The sequence below is a fragment of the Lutzomyia longipalpis genome, chromosome 1 (genome assembly GCF_024334085.1).
Source record: "Lutzomyia longipalpis isolate SR_M1_2022 chromosome 1, ASM2433408v1".
In the NCBI taxonomy this organism is placed as follows: Eukaryota; Metazoa; Arthropoda; class Insecta; order Diptera; family Psychodidae; genus Lutzomyia; species Lutzomyia longipalpis.
Window position 1 is genome coordinate 24,277,603 of NC_074707.1, and position 19,574 is coordinate 24,297,176.

Below are 19,574 nucleotides of genomic sequence, written 5' to 3' on the forward strand. Positions count from 1 at the left end.
GGGAATATACATAATAAATTATCTTTTAATTTGGGTATCTTAGAAATGAAAATGTAGTTTAATGAGTATAATAGTCCTCCTGAAAATCATACATAGTGATTAATTTCATATAAGGCATTGTCCTTGCTTTATTCCTCAAAAGATCCACCCACTGTAATTACCATGATATATTTTACAATACTAATGTATAGAGAAAAGTTTTCCACACAGAGCTTCTTAATGAAAATTGTGAGTGTGTGGAAATTAGTGTAGCGCACAAGGAGGGTTTGCTTAATATGGGAAATAAAGTCACAAGTTCCATGCATGGTACATAGTATAAAATATAAATTTCCACCACACCCCATTGTGAACAAAGACGGGGGCTGTGGCAACAAAAAGCATCTCTCTAATCAGCTTCCAACTCCAAACCATGACAAATTCTTCAACCTTTCACCCCATAGAGGCGAAAATTCATTGGACTAAATGGAAAATTTTGTATGTAGTGCGGGGGGGGGGTGCGTGGGATGAATGAGAAATTCCATGCATTTTGGAGTTTCTTGCACATTCAGCCACATGAGATATGAAGTAGATGATGAATAAAGTGGTGAAAATGGATGTAGACTGACATTTCGACAGTATTCGAAACACTATGCGTGAAATGCAAAGCATCGAGAATATTCCATTTTAAGCATCTTGTTGGTAGGATACCATACACCTCTTCCAACTAAAACCCTCCCGCCTTCATTTCATTTGCCTCTGATGATGTCTTAAGGTTAAATGTAAATTCCATCGTCAGCCAAAACCACGAACTCCTCTTCATGTGAGATTTCCTTGACGCTCCTGCATCCACATACTCCCATCAGCCACGTCCTCACAAAGAAACCCCAGAGGCAGAGTTGGGAAGGTTGGTAAAGAGCTTTGTTTGATGTACTTCCAAGAAAAGAGAGGCTACATATTTTCCAACCTATGGCTTATTTCACGGAAATTTATGAAATTTTGCCAAACTCATACTCATGAGTTCATGAAAAAATAAATAAATTTATTCATTTCAATGGCTTTTTTCCTCTTGCGTCCATCGCCGTCTTAGGAATTGCCTAGAATCTTTGACCAAATAACCTTTACTGGTTTTATGGTCACATGACCTGGTTTACAAAAAAGGAGAGCTAAACTACATGAGACTGTGCATTATGCAACTGACTAACTACTTTAATTCTAAGCCTCATTCTCGTCAATTTATCCAATTTATTGAAAGTACAGAAAAACGTCGAAAGCTCTGGCAAAAATGTAAAGATTCTGACTGAAGCTCCTAAGGATATAGCGTCCTACACACTCATCCTATCGATTTCTTTGTCTTAAAGAGATGAAACAGATTTTTAATTGCATAAAGTTTCATGTAGGTACACCAAATTCATAAAAAATCATTTAGTTAATATTTCATGAAACATTTAATAACTTTCAAAATCCTAAATCCCAAATGAATCTCCAAAACTTGAGCCAAAAGCTGCTCTGGGTGGATTTATTCTATAAAGATGGCGTTTCAATTTCTGATGCACCACCCACCTCACTTTGAAACTACAAATTCATCTCCACAACCTACCCTCTCTGCACCTCCTAGATACACGCTTTTCACCCCACAGCACAATTTTCAACCGCTAAGACTTTGAGGAACATCCATCCAACCACCCCCGCCCAAGCATGTGAGTCTTGCAAGTTTATATGGAGGCAAAACTCTTGACAACAATGAGAAATTGCCGAGGTCTCCATCTACATACCTACATGAACGCGAGAGCATATACGGCATGCTAAAACTAAGAGAATGCATAATTTCCCCCCATCCTCGAAAATGTGCTTCAATAGAAAAGCAAGAGGAAAGTTATACTATATATGGTGTATTAAGAACAACATGCAGAGAAATTTCCACTTCAATAATTGACTCGAGTGGCATTGCATTAGAAATTTCACGATGTGACTATTCAAATTTACTCTTGCAAGATGATTCTCAAACTTTTCATATTATTTACCTCCGTCGCCATTATCCAATCCTTTTCCACATACACAAGAGACGAAGTTTAAGAACACCAGTAAAATGTTCATAAATCATCATTTCTCTGTTGGGAATTATGAATTTAATTTCTTTTTAAGCTTTGTAATGTAAAATAAAGGGGATTTTATCATAATCTATTAAATGTTAAAATAAAATTTATGAACAAGTTTGATATAAGCTTCTTATTTGTGGTCAGAAAAATATTATCTACTGTTCACTTTATGTATAAAATAACATCATTCATTTTACCTTCAACTTTTTTTTTATAATTTAAAAATTAATAAGAAATAATACATTTTATGGCTTTTTAATCATATAGATAGCAAAATGTTTCAAAATATAATGAAAATTTCTATTTATCCTTTTTAATCTTCTCAATATTTTATGAAAATGGGAAAATCTTTTTCGCGAATTCGAAATTAATTATTTCAAAAATGTACATAATACCATATAGATTAGGTACATTGTAGTATGGGAAATAATATTTTTAGCAAAAAAGGATCACCACCATTGAATTCAGTCACCCTAAAAAGGGATGTGTAAAGAAACGAAGCCGTAGTGATGTGAAAAAGTGCAGGCGCGTGTATTTGCAAAAAAAATCCTTCATGTGAACAAGTGTGTGAAAATCTTTAGCAAGAAAAGCGAATCCTATGAATCCCCTACCCATTTCGTAGATCCTTGAGCCTTGTTTCTCTGTAATAGATATAGAACCTGGGATTATAATAAATTTTATTTCCCTCTCCCCAAGTCATTTTCCTTGATCCTTTCAGTGAGCATTTTCTTTCATTTCATATGTCATCGACTTGGAAGACGAGCTCCTTACGGCTCAAGTATTAGAATAAAGAAAAGACAAAATAGAAAGAATACAAGGACGAAGAAAAAAGGGGATGGAGAGAAGAAAAGATGAAAAAGTCTTTATCCTTTTCGCCGGATACGCATATAAAATTTACATATGCGACCGGGAGTTTCTTCTTCGCGTATATACAATATAAATTCATAAATTCATTTTAAATCCGCTAAGAAAGCTCCTCGTCGTGTATGCAAACGCTTTTCCTTTCTCTTTTCATCACAAAATTCTGAAGCTTCTCCGTGGGACTTTTTTTCGTGTTCATCTCCCTCTTGCAAAAACGAAAGGTGAGCTTTACAATGTTTATAAAATATTATACAGTACAGCATAAATATGTATAACTTCTTTTTTCCCTTCATCGCACAAAACCACCTTTTCGCTGCAGGATTCAAGTATAGAAGATTCTTTGGAATTTATTTCGGAATTTATTTATGGAACTTTCTCCGCCATAGCTAAGATATAATGTACATTACATAGATTACATATATAACATATTCTGTGTGCGATTTTTGTCTGTAAAAAGTTGCGAGTAGTTTTATGTAATAATATCAGAATGAAAGTAAAAATATTTCCCTCAAAAAGAATATCATTACATCGTCTTTATGTGCTTCCTTTGAGAGTTTAAAAATATGTATATTTTCCTAAAAACAATCCTTTTTAGAGCACCTATTGATAATGCAAAAGAGACTTACAGCCCTCGCAGCTATGTATTTTAATATGTAACGATGGGCTAGAAGGGCTAGAAGATTTCAAAATAAAATATTCAATTTCGATTTTTTTTTAATCTATTTGTACTTCAATAAAGCCATTTTCGAGAACCGTGAAACTGTGCTTGGGCGTGTTCTCCGAACAATTTCTGGACCATGGTACAAAATCAAATATTCAATAAGCATAGTACAAATGCATGCACATAATAGTTATAAAGCAAGGGAGGGAATTTGTGGTCATGACATGTATATTTCACATTTCAGTCCTCAACCACTGTAATTCATTGCTGACAAACCCTTCTAGCGGACAAAAAAACTCACACTAGAATCCACCTTTGCATATCAAAGTTGAATTTCTTATTGAAAAATAGATTCATAAAATTTTAAATTCTAGAAATTTACTAATATTCTTTTAATAAAATATTGTGATATTTTATTTAACTTATGTAAAAAAAAGTTTAAAATAATTGTTTTGTTGAACTCTTAAATTCACTAACGAAAAACAATATTTAACCAAAATTGACAGAAGCTTCCTATCTTGAATAATCTTGCTACAAAGTTTAGTTAAAGAAAAAAAAATGATCATTTCAATAAAATCAAATTCGAAAAAATTAGACATTTTTCAAAATAAATTCTATTTTGTTCACAAAAAAAACATTAAAAAGGACGACGAGGAAAAATCTTTCAAAAAATTCAATAAATGTGATTCAACTCTGCTCCAAATCCACCCACTTGAACCACATTCACCCTCACACTCCCAAAACCATATTCGCGTATTTCAAATCAAGCTCCATTTTCTCTCATCGCGAATATTCACGAGCTATATAGTGCTCTTATGTATGTACGTTGCTTAGAGGGTAGATTCACCACCCACATGCTAAACCGTTGCTTGGAAGAGAAAATCACTCACACACATGCCCAGGACAAACATGAGCTCCAGCAAACGACCAACCCTCATCCATGCAAAAGCTCCTAACCAGCTCACCCATTCGTTCACCCTTATCTCAAATATGTGCATCCCCCTTTGCGGCCCCACACGGTCCCGCGCAAACACACACGAACTCCCCCGTGCGCCTCATGTGTGCTTCCGAGATGTGCGCGCTTTCGTACAGTCAGCACAGGAAGGGGTGCTCGGGCGACAGAGCCGTTGTGCAAAAACCACCCTCACCCGCTGTAGCAATCCCCATCTATCTTCGCCCGGCCTCGATGCTGCTGCTTCTGTCGGAATGGAAGTCCCATATACACCGTTGTTGGTAACTTCGCCCTCATCCCCCAAAAGCCTCCCCCACACACATCTCACCCGACCAACCCATCGTGCTCTTTTTGGGAGTTGTGAGGACTCTGTGTGTGATCCAATCACGTGACACAGGCCGTCGGCCATTTTGTTTTGCTACCCCACACACACATATACACACACGTCGGAAAACTCATGATGAAAAGTGGGTGGTTTTCCATCTCGGGGCATGTGTCGCGAAAATACGGGGAAGGGGGAGAGTATGAGAAGGCTTTCTATCCACCATACGTGTGGCAAAATACGGTGACGAAAAAGAAGATTCATCACGCATCTCAAGTGATGAAAATGCGAAGTCTGACTTTTCTTATTGATTAACTCATCGTCTTTATTGACTTTTCACGCCTTCAAATGTCACATTTCCACGAATTTTCACCCCATAAGAAATTGATATTGGATTCCCGTGATTGAGGATTCGCGCAAAGTCTATATAAGTAAGGTGTGGGTATCCTATATAAGATTTTCAAACATCTCTCCCATCATGATGTACTTGGAAGATTATGAAATTCACAAAGAAATTTCAGAGATGATAAAATTAATCTTCAACATAAGGTGCCTGCCAAGAAAGTTATTTTTGTGATAAAATTTTCTCCCTTTATACTTCAATATTCTTTCTCAGCAAAAAATAAAACTTTACAATTTTGTGATCAGAAAAATTTTCTTATTCCAGAACTCTGCATATGATTTTCTATCACAAGTATTTAATAATTGAGAATCAATAATTTATTTCTTTAAGTTAAAAAAGATTTTTATTTGTATGTATCTACTCCTCGATTTTTTTTTTTAAATAACCAATAACCCAAACAAATAAATTAAAATTGAAATGATTCTAATATAAAATGCAAAATTTTCTATACGATTTTTCCATGATTTGTTTTCTACTTTTTAATGAATTATATAAGTACTTTATTTTCTGTCTTTTTTTAAAAATCTTTTATTTTTATTTCAATTTAACTTTAAATTATATCCTCCTTTCAATTTATGGTAGGAGCTTCTTCCGAAGGGGTCAAGGGTGTGTGTCAATCCAAGGATAAATACTCAATTTTTGCCAAAGCTTTCGATAAATTTCTTCGCCTTCATCAGTATTCCTTACAGAAGATTCTTCTTTCTCTTTCTTTACCTTCAACAAACTATCAGTCCACATTTTTCCCTGCTTCTATCTTTTATTTTTTACAAACTGAACGATAGATTACCTTTAATTATAATTGGATGCAGAATAATTAATAAATAATCCCAATGGTGAGCAGAAAAAAAGTATTCCTTTTCCTCAGATGCGTACCTTCAAAGATAGGTGAAATAAAAAGAATTAATCACAATTTCTTCTGGTGGACACAAGGGTCATGCAATGAGTGGTTGATATATCTACCTTTAATGATAGTTTGTGTATATGCACAAATATTAAGAGTCTGTTTGGAATCCAGCTCGACGTCCCTTATTATAAAAAAAAAATAAACTTGAAATTTTAATCATTAATCATTGCTCTGGCAATGTACGGAATTCTCCGAAGATGCAATGCTAATAGCCTTCTAATATGCTAAATTAATATTTTGTTACAATTTTTCCTGAACATTTAGACCATTATGTAGGCATTGAGACCGAAGGCCAAAAATATTATCCCGTGCCATGGTCTGTTGTGTGAGTAAATCTCTTAGGAGAGGGCTGTGATGGTTGATAAGCGTTGCCCTAGCGGTGCTTATCATGCGTTGGTCATTCTCTCGTGAGCCTTGATGCCGAGAGGACCAGTAACGCTGAAAGAGGGTTGGCTATCACAGTCACTCTCATGTATTAAAAAAAAATTACTACAATTACTTCTTGTTCATCTTCATCAAACGGTCTATCTACACTCTTCCTTTCCTCAACGGACAAACTCTTTTTCATGTTTTCCTGAGGAGGCATGATTCTTCTGCAGGTCGTTTGGTTTACCAAAAATTTAAGGGAAAATTTATCTATTTCGGACAATAGTGTAAGTCAACTATTTTCCACGATCCTTCGCCCACGAAACAAAATTTAATTATATTCTTCAATATTTCAGAATTAAAAATTTTTTGTTGCTTGCATCAGTACTTGTCGTATAATTAACTTCATGTAAGAAAGTCTAATACGACAAGTACTGATACAAGCAACCATGGATTTATTTAATTTTCAAAAATAAATAGAAAAAGTTTTCTGTGGTGGAAGCTTTTTCGCGATCTGAAACTGTTTTACATAACTTTATGACATTTTTAATTCGCTTTACAATCTTACATTTAATCTTCAATACATTAAAATTTCATATATTTATAATCAAAAACAACTCGCTCTGCAATTTGTCCCATTCAAAAATCAAATTTACAATATTTGCAACTCATTTTGGCACTATTAGAACCAATAATTCCGGCTCTTTTAATAAATATATTAATACAAACGGATTGAGTCAGATGCACACTCACCGACGTACAAAACGCGACTCAGATTAGTTATGACTAACATATAGAACGTTTCTATGCAAAACTTGGTTAAATATCGCAAGGAGTTTTATATAGAAAATCTCATAGAAAAAAAAAACAAGAAAATATGTATTGCTGTACTTGGTAAAAAGAAGTGAGGATGAGATGAAAAATGTAAGAATAACTTTCACTTTCATTCGGAGGGTTCATGAAAACTTTTTCTTGTCTTTTCATCCTGTCGCCCTTTTTTCGTCATCTCTGTCTCTCGTGGAAAAATTTTCTCACACATACACTTCAAAAAAAGTATTTTTCTCTTTCATTTCCTCCCCACACTATAAGTTTTTTTTTCCGACATGCTACATATTTTCCCCACACATGAGTCTCTTGCGGAAAATTGAGAGAAGAACGCGCTTGATGGAAATCATTACAAATTCCAAATACATAAAAATAACGAAGCTTGTAATAATAATATAGGCCATATGTGCACGAAATTGGCAAGGAAAAGTAACTTGAAATTTTTTTGTAAAATGCACTGCTCCTTTCCAAGTGTTTTCACTTTCCGCGCAATATGAACCAATTTCCAGGATCGTCGTGTTGAATGTTAATTTAATTGAGATTTTTTTTAGCTTTTCTCAGTCTTAGATGAGAGCCGTCTCGCCGGGGAGTTACCCCAAACTCCCGTGAATTCACGTGGAGGGTGGAAATGAGGGAAAAAAAACACATAAAGAACAAACCCATCTCATCAAACTCCCCGGAAAAGTATCGCGTCGGAGAGAATTTTTCGCGCGCGCTAAAACACCAGCCCGTCGCATTTATAATTTTCCACCATTTTTCCTATTGTGAAAGACTTTTCACATGGCACGTAATTTAGTCTCGGCACAGCCTCTTCACCCCTCACCCACGTCCTTCATTGAGGAATCCACTCCACCACCCTCAACTTTGCTGAGTACAAATTTCATTCATAATTAGCGCGCGCTCACAAGAAAAGAACGCGTAGAGTAAAGATGAGGAAAAAGATGGGAAAAAAGACTTTAGCGGAGGGTGGTAAAAGCAGCTGATTTCTTTTCTCTCTGTGCTCTTTTTCTTAACTGGTTGTTTGGTGTGTCTCATTTCTCACTCTGGGTGTGGGGGTAGATCGTAAAAAGTTCTTTGACCCACTTTTTCCATCACAATTTTCTTCATTGAAGTTTTTTTTCTTAACACTTGATAATAGGGGTGGTGTTTGTTTTTTTACCGAACTCACACTCTGCTCATTTCTTAATTTGGTCGATTTATTTTTAAAGACACAACTTTGTGATGTTTTAGATCTCCCTCTCTTTCTTTCAGATGTATTTCATTTCCCGCTGTTAAAAGAATTTTCTCTGAGACTTATACATGTTTTCTTTTATGTGTTTTTCTACTCAACTTTAGAAAGTACATGTGGTTCAAATTACGGTCATTTAAGTTTTGAAATATATGTATATTTATTCTATGTATGATGCAAAGATTCATTTTTTTTCTCTGTTTAATAAGTTTTAATTTCTCAATCTTTTCTGTAACGTTTCAAAGTCTTCGTTACGTTTCATAACACCTTGTGTAGTAATTCAAGGTTTTTCAACTGGTTACTGATATAATCTTATGCTAGATCATTTTTAACCCTTTGTGGTAAGGGTTGAAATACAGAGAGAGCGAAAAAGGGCTCAAATTGATGGTAAGATAAGGTTGATGGGTTTATTTGAAAGTCGGAAAAATGAGCAAGAAAACCTCTCAACCAAATTATCCACTCGAAAATTCACACTCCCTATCGTAGAAAAAAAAACAACCCGGTTCTGAAATGCAATCTTCAAAAAATTATGTCGTCCACTCGCTGAGAGATAATCCTTTTTTGAATAATTTCACCGACACCAATCCTCAAAACAAGTTTGACCAACAAACCAACCCCCGAAAAGTGTTAATATGCATAAGGAGGTAAGATACACCATTTTTTACCAATTAAAACCTCATAAATAATATTGGAGTAATTTTCATGTTTGTCTTCTATCCGCAGAGTGGGCAAGAAAACCCGCCTTGAATGATTCTCCCCGATTCCAATAAATCATCTTTAGGCATTTTATTGTTTGACCAGATTCTGTAGTAAGTAAAAAATTTATATGACCACTGACCACGGAAATAAACCACCCCTAGAATTTCTTAATGGTCCGAAAAGAGGCACACCTTTGCCCATCATACACAAATTGTCGGCAAATCGAGACAGGAACATTCAATGTGCGCCTCGCCCCGACGGCATCGGAAGAAGGCAATGCACGCGGAGCCAAAAAGGACGTACAACAAATGCGAGAAAATTTCCATAAATTACCCTCAAACAGCTGAAACATCCAAACCTCAGTCAATTTTCCCCTTGAAAGGCGCGAGCCAATGGTATTTTGCCCAGGGAATTTATGTTAATTTTTCTCTCCCTAAATCCACTACCCTTTGCTGACCTCCCAGGCTGACCCTTGTCCAGTTATTTTCAAAACTCGCGGGTTCCCTTCCACATTGCCGAGGGTTGATTTTTTACCTGCACACACCCAAAGGATCAGTCTTCGTCCAAATGAAGGACAACTTATGGATTTAAAAAATTGCTCTGAGGTCATACACGTGTTGACAATATGACCCTGTCCGAAATTCAATATTTCACTCAATCAAACTCTTTCAATTACCTATTTCCAATAGCCTTTTAAAATTAATTATTTTTTGTATGATTAATACTTTCAAAACGACTTTAGAATCTAAATTTTTATATTTATTATAATTTGAGTAATGCGCGATACCCCTTCATTTCCCCGTGCAGTGTCCCATCTGAAGGGAAGCTCTATTCACGATTCGCTTAAATCACAAAGTATGAACCAGGTAGAAAAATCTACAAATGAATTGAAAATTTTATGCCGAAAAAAGGGTCTCTGAGAGATTTTCCCATTTGATATCGGCGGGATCACAAAAAAGCAGCCACACAAATTCCTCTTCAACGTTTTTAATTTGCATATCACAGCAGATGTAGAACACTTTTGGATAATCTAACTAACCGCCAGGTATATGTACATTTAGATATATTTTTAGTTGCATTTTGTTAAATAAATAAAAAATATATATAATATGTCAAAGGGTTGTAAGGGTTTCAAGCGCTCACAAAATTGGCAGAACTAAATAACTTTTTATAACTGATTTACTTTAATTTAAAGAAAAACTGAAGGAAATGTAAAATTTAAAAATGAAAAAAATGCACAGTGAGAGAGCAAAGATTTCAATTATAGGAATTGAAAAAATGATAATAATTTACATTTTTTTTTTGTAATAAAGAACAAGGTTATACATAGGTATCTACCTATGTATATATAGAAAATCGTTATGTGTAGCCATATCAAGATTTAAATATAATTTTAGCTAAGAATCTTTTATTTCTGTATGAATTTCCATGTCTTTAGACACCTATGTAAGACAAATATCACAAAATTAAATAAATTTTAATTGTTATACGATTAAGTTCCTTTTTTCAGTATTATTTAGCGATCTGCCGAAAAAATTCCTAGAGAAAAAATCGTAGAGCAAGCCTTTTTTTATTCAATTGAATCGGAGGTATGCTATATAGCAGGTACAAGTGAATACGGAGATTTTCCGAGTGAAATGGGTAGATGCGATGCTTAGGATCCCAGGGAAAATATATTTCTTCCATCCAGTCGCACACACATTCGTATAGAAATCTCCTTTTTACTTCCACATATCCTCGCTTGGGCGTGGCTCAGAGGATTTTTATTCTCTTCCAGCACAGATCCCTTATGTACACGAATTCACATCACTCTGTGTGTGGAATATGTTAGGTAGGAGAAGGAATATGTGACAAGAGAGGAGGAAAATTCCCCGCCATAGCCATCCCTCTGCATAACTTTGCTCTATGAAATTCTCCTGGTATTTTCTCTCGGTAAACACACACAAAAAGTTCCCTTTTTGCATGCCTTCGCGTTGAGTTTAGCTAAAAAGGAAAAAAAAGAGAAAAATTTCTGCGGTGGAAGGTTCAATGGAGATGATTCCTTCTTCCTCGAACGGATGGATAGACTTCCATTGCGCTTTCATATTCCTTTCGCACCCGCGAAAACCTATCACTCGATTGGCCAAATATGTTTGGTGGATCAATGTTTGCGACATGCGGCGCATATTCCGAGACTTTCCACCCTCTCACCGTGAAAATTCCTCCAGCACTCAAGGGGGTAGGAGTGTTAGAAATATGGCAGTATGTGAAAGTCCCCTCTAATACACACATCCTATTCTCTGAATTGGAATTTTGCAAAATAAAACCATCAATTAATTTATTGTCTTCCTCATCTTTCTCCTCAAAAAAAAAAATCAAAGAGATAAAATGTACTGGTAAGCTGACCAAGCTTACGAGAGCTGTGTTTCTTTCAGTGTACCAATTTTGTGAGAGCAAACTAGAACGCGAATTCATTTAAATACGCGCAAAGTCGGGAAAAGTTGAAAAGTCATACCCTAAGAAATCTTTAGAAGGCCATATCTCGAGAACGGATCCATAGATTTTCATAAATTTTTTTTTGTTTGAAAGGTCTTGAAGTCAGCTATAACATATCGAAAAATGAAAAAAATTTATGTCGCCATTTTCGAAAAATTCGAGTTCGAAATTTTCGAAAACTTTGTTTTTGACTTTAGCGCCTCTTGCGGTCATTTCTCGAAGTTGCAATGTTCTAGACATTTGTAGGGTTTCTCGAAACCTTTCATTTGCGCTTGAGTTGATCAAGATCGGACTTGTAGAACCCGAGATATGACATGCCAACTTTGGAGGGCTATATCTCGAGAACGGATCCATAGATTTTCTTCATTTTTGGCATGAAGCTAGATAATATGGTCAGCTACAACATATCAAAAAATGAAAAAAATTTATGTCGTCGTTTTCGAGATATTCATCGAAAACTCATCGAAAATTTTGTTTTTGATTTTTGGCCCCCTAGCGGCCACTTTTGAAACTTCGGATGTTCTAGGAAGTTGTAGGGTTTGTTGAGAGCTTTCATTTGAGCCCGGGTTGATCAAAATCGGTCAAGCCGTTTTCGAGTTATGGTCGATTTTCGATGAAAAATTGTGGCGGCCATATTGACTAAACGGCTTGACCGATTTTCGAAAATGAGGTATCGTTGGAAAGGTCTTGATGGCCCCTACAACATATAAAAATTTCTGATTTTTAGCTATTACAGGGGCTGAGATATAGCGAAAACAAAATTTTGAGGTTATTCAAAATGGCGGACGGGGGGGTGGGGGGTAAAATTTGACGTCATAATCGGACGTCTTCCAGTCGATATTTAAACTTTGCCGTTTACCGCAAGTCTCTATCTATCACCGTTCTCTTGCAATTTAACGTTGTACTACGGACGGCCGGACGGACGGCCGGACGGACGGCCGGCCGGAAAATTTTTTTTTTTGGCGCATACGTTTTTTGGAATGTGGGGACCCTAATTCGTGCTCATCCCAAGTTTGAGCCCGATCTGACGACTTTCGATTTTGCTCGGTACACAAAAGCTGTGTCTGAAAGAAACACAGCTAAAAGAAGTAGAAAAGTCATGCCCTAAGAAATCTTTAGAAGGCCATATCTCGAGAACGGATCCATAGATTTTCATAATTTTTTTTTTGTTCGAAAGGTCTTGAAGTCAGCTATAACATATCGAAAAATGAAAAAAATTTATGTCGCCATTTTCGAAAAATTCGAGTTCGAAATTTTCGAAAACTTTGTTTTCGATTTTAGCGCCTCTTGCGGTCATTTTTCGAAGTTGCAATGTTCTAGACATTTGTAGAGTTTCACGAAACCTTTCATTTGCGCTTGAGTTGATCAAGATCGGACTTGTAGAACCCGAGATATGACATGCCAACTTTGTAAGGCTATATCTCGAGAACGGATCCATAGATTTTCTTCATTTTTGGCATGGTGATAGATAATATAGTCAGCTATAACATATCAAAAAATGAAAAAAATTTATGTCGCCGTTTTCGAGATATTCATCGAAAACTCATCGAAAATTTTGTTTTTGATTTTTGGCCCCCTAGCGGTCACTTTTGAAACTTCGGATGTTCTAGAGAGTTGTAGGGTTTGTTGAGACCTTTCATTTGAGCCCGGGTTGATCAAAATCGGTCAAGCCGTTTTCGAGTTATGGTCGATTTTCGATGAAAAATTGTGACGGCCATATTGACTAAACGGCTTGACCGATTTTCGAAAATGAGGTATCGTTGGAAAGGTATTGATGTCCCCTACAACATATAAAAATTTCAGATTTTTAGCTATTATAGGGGCTGAGATATAGGCAAAACAAAATTTTGAGGTTATTCAAAATGGCGGACGGAGGGGTGGGGGGTAAAATTTGACATCATAATCGGATGTCTTCCAGTCGATATTTAAACTTTGCCGTTTACCGCAAGTCTCTATCTATTACCGTTCTCTTGAAATTTAACGTTGTACTACGGACGGCCGGACGGACGGACGGCCGGCCGGAAAAAAATTTTTTTGGCGCATACGTTTTTTGGAATGTGGGGACCCTAATTCGTGCTCATACCAAGTTTGAGCCCGATCTGACGACTTTTGATTTTGCTGGGTACACAAAAGCTGTGTCTGAAAGAAACACAGCTAAAATTGTAAATGATTCAGGATTAAGAATATCATAAAATTTATAATTTTTCTTCTCATGATGTATTTTTGATTGATTTCAATCAATACTTAATATAGGATATATGTAAATAATTTAAGATTTTCTCTATTTTTTTTATATAGGACCAAACAAGCAACAACAAATAGTGTAAGCAAGAATTAGGAATATTGCAGGACCTTAGAATCAAGACTTTTCAAATATATATATTTTTTTTAATCAGGTAATTTAGAAAATAAATTTTAAATTTTAAACGTAATCATTCAATATTCAATTTATCTCAAAAAAATTAATTTAAGAACTTTCAATTTCAAGAAAACTTGAAGATGATTATTGCAGAAATTATATTTAAATTTATTCTGCCTTGTGTTAAAAATCGAAAATAAAAAATCATTTAATAAAATTATAATTATTTTTGGAATGAAAGATAAAAACCGTGGAAACTTAATTTTTTTTTTTAATACATTGAAACGTTCGGTCCTTGGGTTTCTATATGTTTTTTTTTCAATAACTATGAAATCACGTTACGATCCAAGTTAGATTTTCCTCAGGACTTTGAACCTTTCAAAAATTAGTCTTTACAATTTTTCTCTCGACTGAATTATGAATTTCTTTTGTTCAATCACTTTAGCAAACTGGAACGGCTGCTGAACGCTTTACGCGAAAGAATAGAAAAAAAAATTATTTTTGTCACGAAAAAGTTAAAAAGTCTTAAGTATTTGGAGCAGTAAAGTGATACTCCTTAATTTGCCCGAAATTATCTTAAATATTACAAAACTTTCTTGAATATTGTATCCATTTATATCAATTACAATGATGTTATGAATATGATTTAAAAATTAAAGTTTTTAATAATGAAAACTTGCAGTAAGGAGAGCTTAAGTTCCAAATGAAGGTATAAATTTTGCCATCACTTTGAAATCTATAAAAATACACCAAATGATACTTTACAGACAACCTTATATGTACTCGAAATCAAACATTTTAAGTCTTAAATATTTTCTTTACGTCTGAACATGAAATCTCCTCTAAAATATAACAAGAAAAACATTTCTGTTTTTCAGTGGGTGTGACCATTCAAAAACTTTTTCGGCTACAAAGACCAAAATAATATATTTTAATTCATGATATCTTGAGAAATCTCGCAAAGTTTGCCCCTCAGAAATTGTCTAGAAGTCAATTTTCAGCCAAAATTCTAAAAATTTCGAGCCATCATGAGTTTCAAAACCCTTTAACTGAACAATTTATTTTAATGAAAGAAAATTTAACTTTTTATGCTATTTTTATGCTTTCAAGTTGAGAAAGAAAACTTAATAAAACAGAAGTAAAGAAAAGGTTCTGAATTAAAGCTTTAAAAAAATCTTTCGCAAGAAAAAGTTGTTTTTTTTATCACCAAAATACCAATTCACTTACCAGAGCTACAAAAATCTTTGAATATACCAAAACTTTGCTAAATAGAACCAAAATACACCTCTAATTGCTAAGCATTTAATTTGTGCTAAATGACGAGGAGAAAATTTTTAAATCCTCTCAATATTTATTGCAAAAAAAAATTTGTACTCACATTGTCCAGAATGTTTGACTCTCTTATGTATTATGTGGACTATGCAGCTCACTATAAAGACTACATATAAACGTCTCCGTAGACATTACCCACAAATTAATTGAATCACTTTGTGCGAAATGGCGTACAAATTCACTCTCGCAGTTCATAGAAAGGAAAAATCTGTGTGAAAAGTTGAAAAGAATAAATTACTCCCCAGCAGACGGGGTGGGTTGAGTCTGGGTAGAGAGTGAGAGTGAAAAGAAATTCGCGTTCATGACCTACAGCAAATTTTAAAATTCACCACCAATACAGCAACATAAACTTCCCGCGACTTTTCCAACAGATTTACACTTTTAACACACTTTTTCATCCCACCCCCGCGCCTTGTGCTTTCTCTCATTATTAATTTACATTTTCTCGTGTTTTTCCCTCACAGCGCTTTTGTCTCTTTGTGGAGTTGGGAGACGATACGAGGGGGGTTTGGTTGCAAAAGTCTTTAAGACTCTCCCTCCGTGGTTCACGCGAATTCTTCCCCACGCGGAATCCTTCTACTCATTAAATCTTCTCCCTCCACCCCTGCCTTCCTTTTTTTTCACTCTACCCTGCATCCTGCTCACGTTTTTAATTCCCGCCAAGGAGGGGCTGTGTGTGTGTTTTTTTTTGTGAATGAATGAGAAGAAACCGGGAATGCGTTTAAGCATCACATGGTGTTGTGCCACACCAAATATGTATTTCATTTTCTTTTTGGACTCAATGTTAGTTACTAAAATACAAAATAACAATTTTTTGTGATTTTGTGTAAAAATATATAAAGATTTATAAATAAAAATAAATATCAAGGCAACAAACAGTGCGTATTGTAAAGCATAAAATACAAATTGTTGTTAATATCCTAAGAAATTCGTTGTAAGATCAAAAGCAACATAGTTTTTTTATGTGGATCAAGTTAATAAATGCTGTATTACATATTTTAGTTTATGTAAATAAATTCTCTTTGTACTAAATGCTTTACAATACGCATCCTATTGGTGTGTGTGTATACTCTCTATAAGAATAAATTTGTGATTTTCTCACGGCAGAGGTGATGATTCATAAGAGTTTAGTACTTTTGTACGACGACTGGAGTAAGATTTTCTCCATTCTCATCATTTATTTGCCAACCCTGAGATCCCTGTGACTCTTCTTTTTGCAATCTCTCCTCCTCCTCTCGTCGCTTGTACTCCTCATACTCCAAATCAAACTTGGACGTTGTAATACCCAAGAAGGATGCAAGGGCCTCCCCCACATACTCGCATCCAGCCACGACGGAATCCTTTGTCTGGCCTGCTTTGTGAATCATCCACGTGGGCCAATCCATTTGACTCTGTGAAAAGGACATCGCCCCATCCTTAAAATGATCAATGAAGCCTTTGAAAATCTTACGGATTTACCTCATCCACAGGAGCTACGTCTACTTTGTTCTTATTCTGGTCCACCTCATCCTCCGTATCGCTGTATTCTTCCAAGATTCCATCAGAAAAGTGAAGAACTCTCTTTGGTCTCCTAATACTCAAATTCACATCATTTTCTCCTTCGTTCTGCTGACCATTTTCACCCAAACGATTCTCCAACTCAAGATCCATCCCCCAACTCACTTTTCCCACCAGATTTCGTTAATTTTACAAAGAAAATTGGAGAAAATTGAGAAAAAGAAAAATAGGAATTTTTTGTTTTGATTTTTTTTGTAAATGTCAAAAAGTTGTAGCGCCGTTTATATTTGGCGGCTGTGGTGAAGTTCTCAAGAGAAAATGAGACGGATGCATTTCACTGATACTGTCTCCCTCACACATTCAGTTTTTTGCAATTTTCTCGCGTTTTCCGCCGAATTTTCCGGGGAAATTGTGTTTTTTGCGACCAGGAAGCAACGCCGCGTCGATTGGCATCAAAAATTCCAAAAGTCACGAAAATCCATTTCCGGGAAAAAAAAGTGCGTGTAAAATCCCCAACCGTCAAAATTTCAGCCAGCCCCAATTTCCGCACATAGCGGCTCCCTGGGGCCGCGAGAGCACCTGTAAAGTGCCCCAGGAATCCCAAAAATGCGTTTTATGCCCAAAAACTAGCGGGAAAACAAAGAAATCACGAATTTTGTCGAAATGCAAAAAAAAGAACGTTAAGTTCAAATTTTAGCATTTGAATCAACGATTTTTTGCAGTGTATCTGTCAACGCTCAGCTGTTTACAATTCAAGCGTTGGTTTTTCCGCGCTTTTTCTGATTTTTCCAATAAATTTCCTTAGTTTTTTGCATTATATCTTGAAAAGAAAATGCCAAGAGTTCACCTGAAGAGTGTCTACAGCTTTAGTAGTGAAGATCCAGTGAGAAAAAATCCAAAAATACAAGAAAAACAAAAAAAATTCAGCAAACATAACCTCTTGTAAAATTTCAGGCTTTTCCTGCATCGAATCTTCTGAAAAATCAGAAATGGAGAAGCCAAGGAGTTGGCCAGGAAACGGAACATGTCACCATTGAACTCGAGAAGCCCACCACCATTAGTGGCATTGATTTGGGGAATGAATCTTCCTGCTTTATTGGTGTTTTTGTTGCCCGAAAGGGTCAAGAGATGAATGCAGAAAACTACCAGGAAATCCTCTTAACTGCATCCTTTATGACTCCTATAGATTGCAGGTCACTTGAGAATGTAAATCGTGTGAGATGTTTTGGGAAGGCGGCTCTAGTGGAGGACGTGGTGAAGGAGAAATGGGATTTTGTAAAGATTGTTTGCTCGCAGCCCTTCAATGCTCACACACAGTATGGGTTGTCTTTCATCACAATCTACTCACCGGAAGAAGAAATCAAGGAAGAGGCAAAAAAGCTCGAAATATCATCACCACTCGGGAGATTTGCTCTGCGAGAAGAATCCCCGGAAGTTGAAGAGAGTGGGTCACTTTTCAATAAGTGGAAACAGTCAAATAAAGGAGACCAGCAGGCAGGCACTAGCGCAACCACCACAATCATGTCCCCAGCCTTAGCTATTCGAAAAGCCTCAAAAGAACTTCTTGCAACCAATGCAAATGCCTCTACTACAGTAACTAATAACAACAATAAAGTTGAAAATACCGAGAATACCTCCTCACCATTGCTGCAGCAGAAGACTCCACCTCCTCCCAGAAGAAATCGTATAATCTACGACTCTGAGGATTCAGATGAAGACGATGGAGTATCAGCAGCGAAAAAGACTAAAATAAAAGAAACTCCTAAACCAAATAAACCTCAAGAAGCTCCTAAACCAAACAAGCCAAAAGAAACCACCAAGATTGACCCAATAAGCCCGAAAAAGAGAGTCACATATCAACCCTTTAGCAGGTTTCTAAGTGGTGTGATATACACAATAAGCGGAATTCAGAATCCAGAGAGAGGAACTCTACGACAGAAAGCCACTGAAATGGGAGCAAGGTACAAGCCAGATTGGGATAGTACCTGCACCCATCTCATCTGTGCCTTCAGGAATACTCCAAAATACAACCAAGTCCGCGGATCAGGAAAGATTGTTCAGAAGAATTGGATCCTCGATTGCTACTCTAAACGAACACGCTTCCCATGGCGTCGGTATGCACTTGACCGGAATGAAAGGGATGAGTCTGAGAGTGAAGATGAAGTCCACGATGAGGCACGTCGTCCTGCTGGACAATCTTCCACTGCTACATCTACTTCGCGGAATCGTATTGTTGACTCATCAGGATCAGACACAGAAGATGAAATTCAGAAAGTTTTGGCAGAAAAGGCTTCAGAGAAAGATATTTACGACAAAACAACGGAAGAGGAGGACGAAGGACATTCCTAATTGTACATAATTGCATGCTATTCCTAATTGTAAATTGTTTAATAAAGATTATTTTACTTACTTGTTTGATTTTGATTCAATCTACGGCGGCTGTGGCACTTTTATTCGTTTTTCTTTGCACAAGTTGAGACGTTTGTAAATAAATTCCAGTGAAATTATGGAACAAAAAGTGGAATTGAAAGGACTCGCAAAGTATTTCAACAGTGTGACAATCACAGGACGAGCAAATGTGGCCAAAGTTACGTATTTGTCCTTTTTCCTGGGTT

At 36.0% G+C, this 19,574-nt stretch overlaps 2 protein-coding genes across 3 annotated transcripts; one reads left to right on the forward strand and one right to left on the reverse strand.

Moving 5' to 3' along the window:
- Window positions 1–16,178: 16,178 nt before the first annotated feature.
- On the reverse strand, window positions 16,179–17,225 carry LOC129797366 (protein FAM177A1). 2 transcript variants are annotated; one of them, XM_055839831.1, is made up of 2 exons: window positions 16,921–17,225; window positions 16,179–16,853 (listed from the first exon to the last, which is right to left on the reverse strand). In XM_055839831.1, exons 1-2 carry the CDS (start codon window positions 17,110–17,112, stop codon window positions 16,590–16,592), a joined length of 456 nt encoding a protein of 151 aa, XP_055695806.1. In that variant the 5' UTR covers window positions 17,113–17,225; the 3' UTR covers window positions 16,179–16,589. The 2 variants fall into 2 exon arrangements, with proteins under 2 accessions (XP_055695806.1, XP_055695805.1); XM_055839830.1 differs by having other exon boundaries at window positions 16,179–16,877; window positions 16,921–17,218.
- Window positions 17,226–17,677: 452 nt separating this feature from the next.
- On the forward strand, window positions 17,678–19,368 carry LOC129797367 (DNA repair protein XRCC1-like). The gene is made up of 2 exons (XM_055839833.1): window positions 17,678–17,842; window positions 17,914–19,368. The coding sequence occupies exons 1-2, from the start codon at window positions 17,792–17,794 to the stop codon at window positions 19,306–19,308; spliced, it is 1,446 nt and encodes a 481-aa protein (XP_055695808.1). The 5' UTR covers window positions 17,678–17,791; the 3' UTR covers window positions 19,309–19,368.
- The last annotated feature ends 206 nt before the right edge of the window (window positions 19,369–19,574 follow it).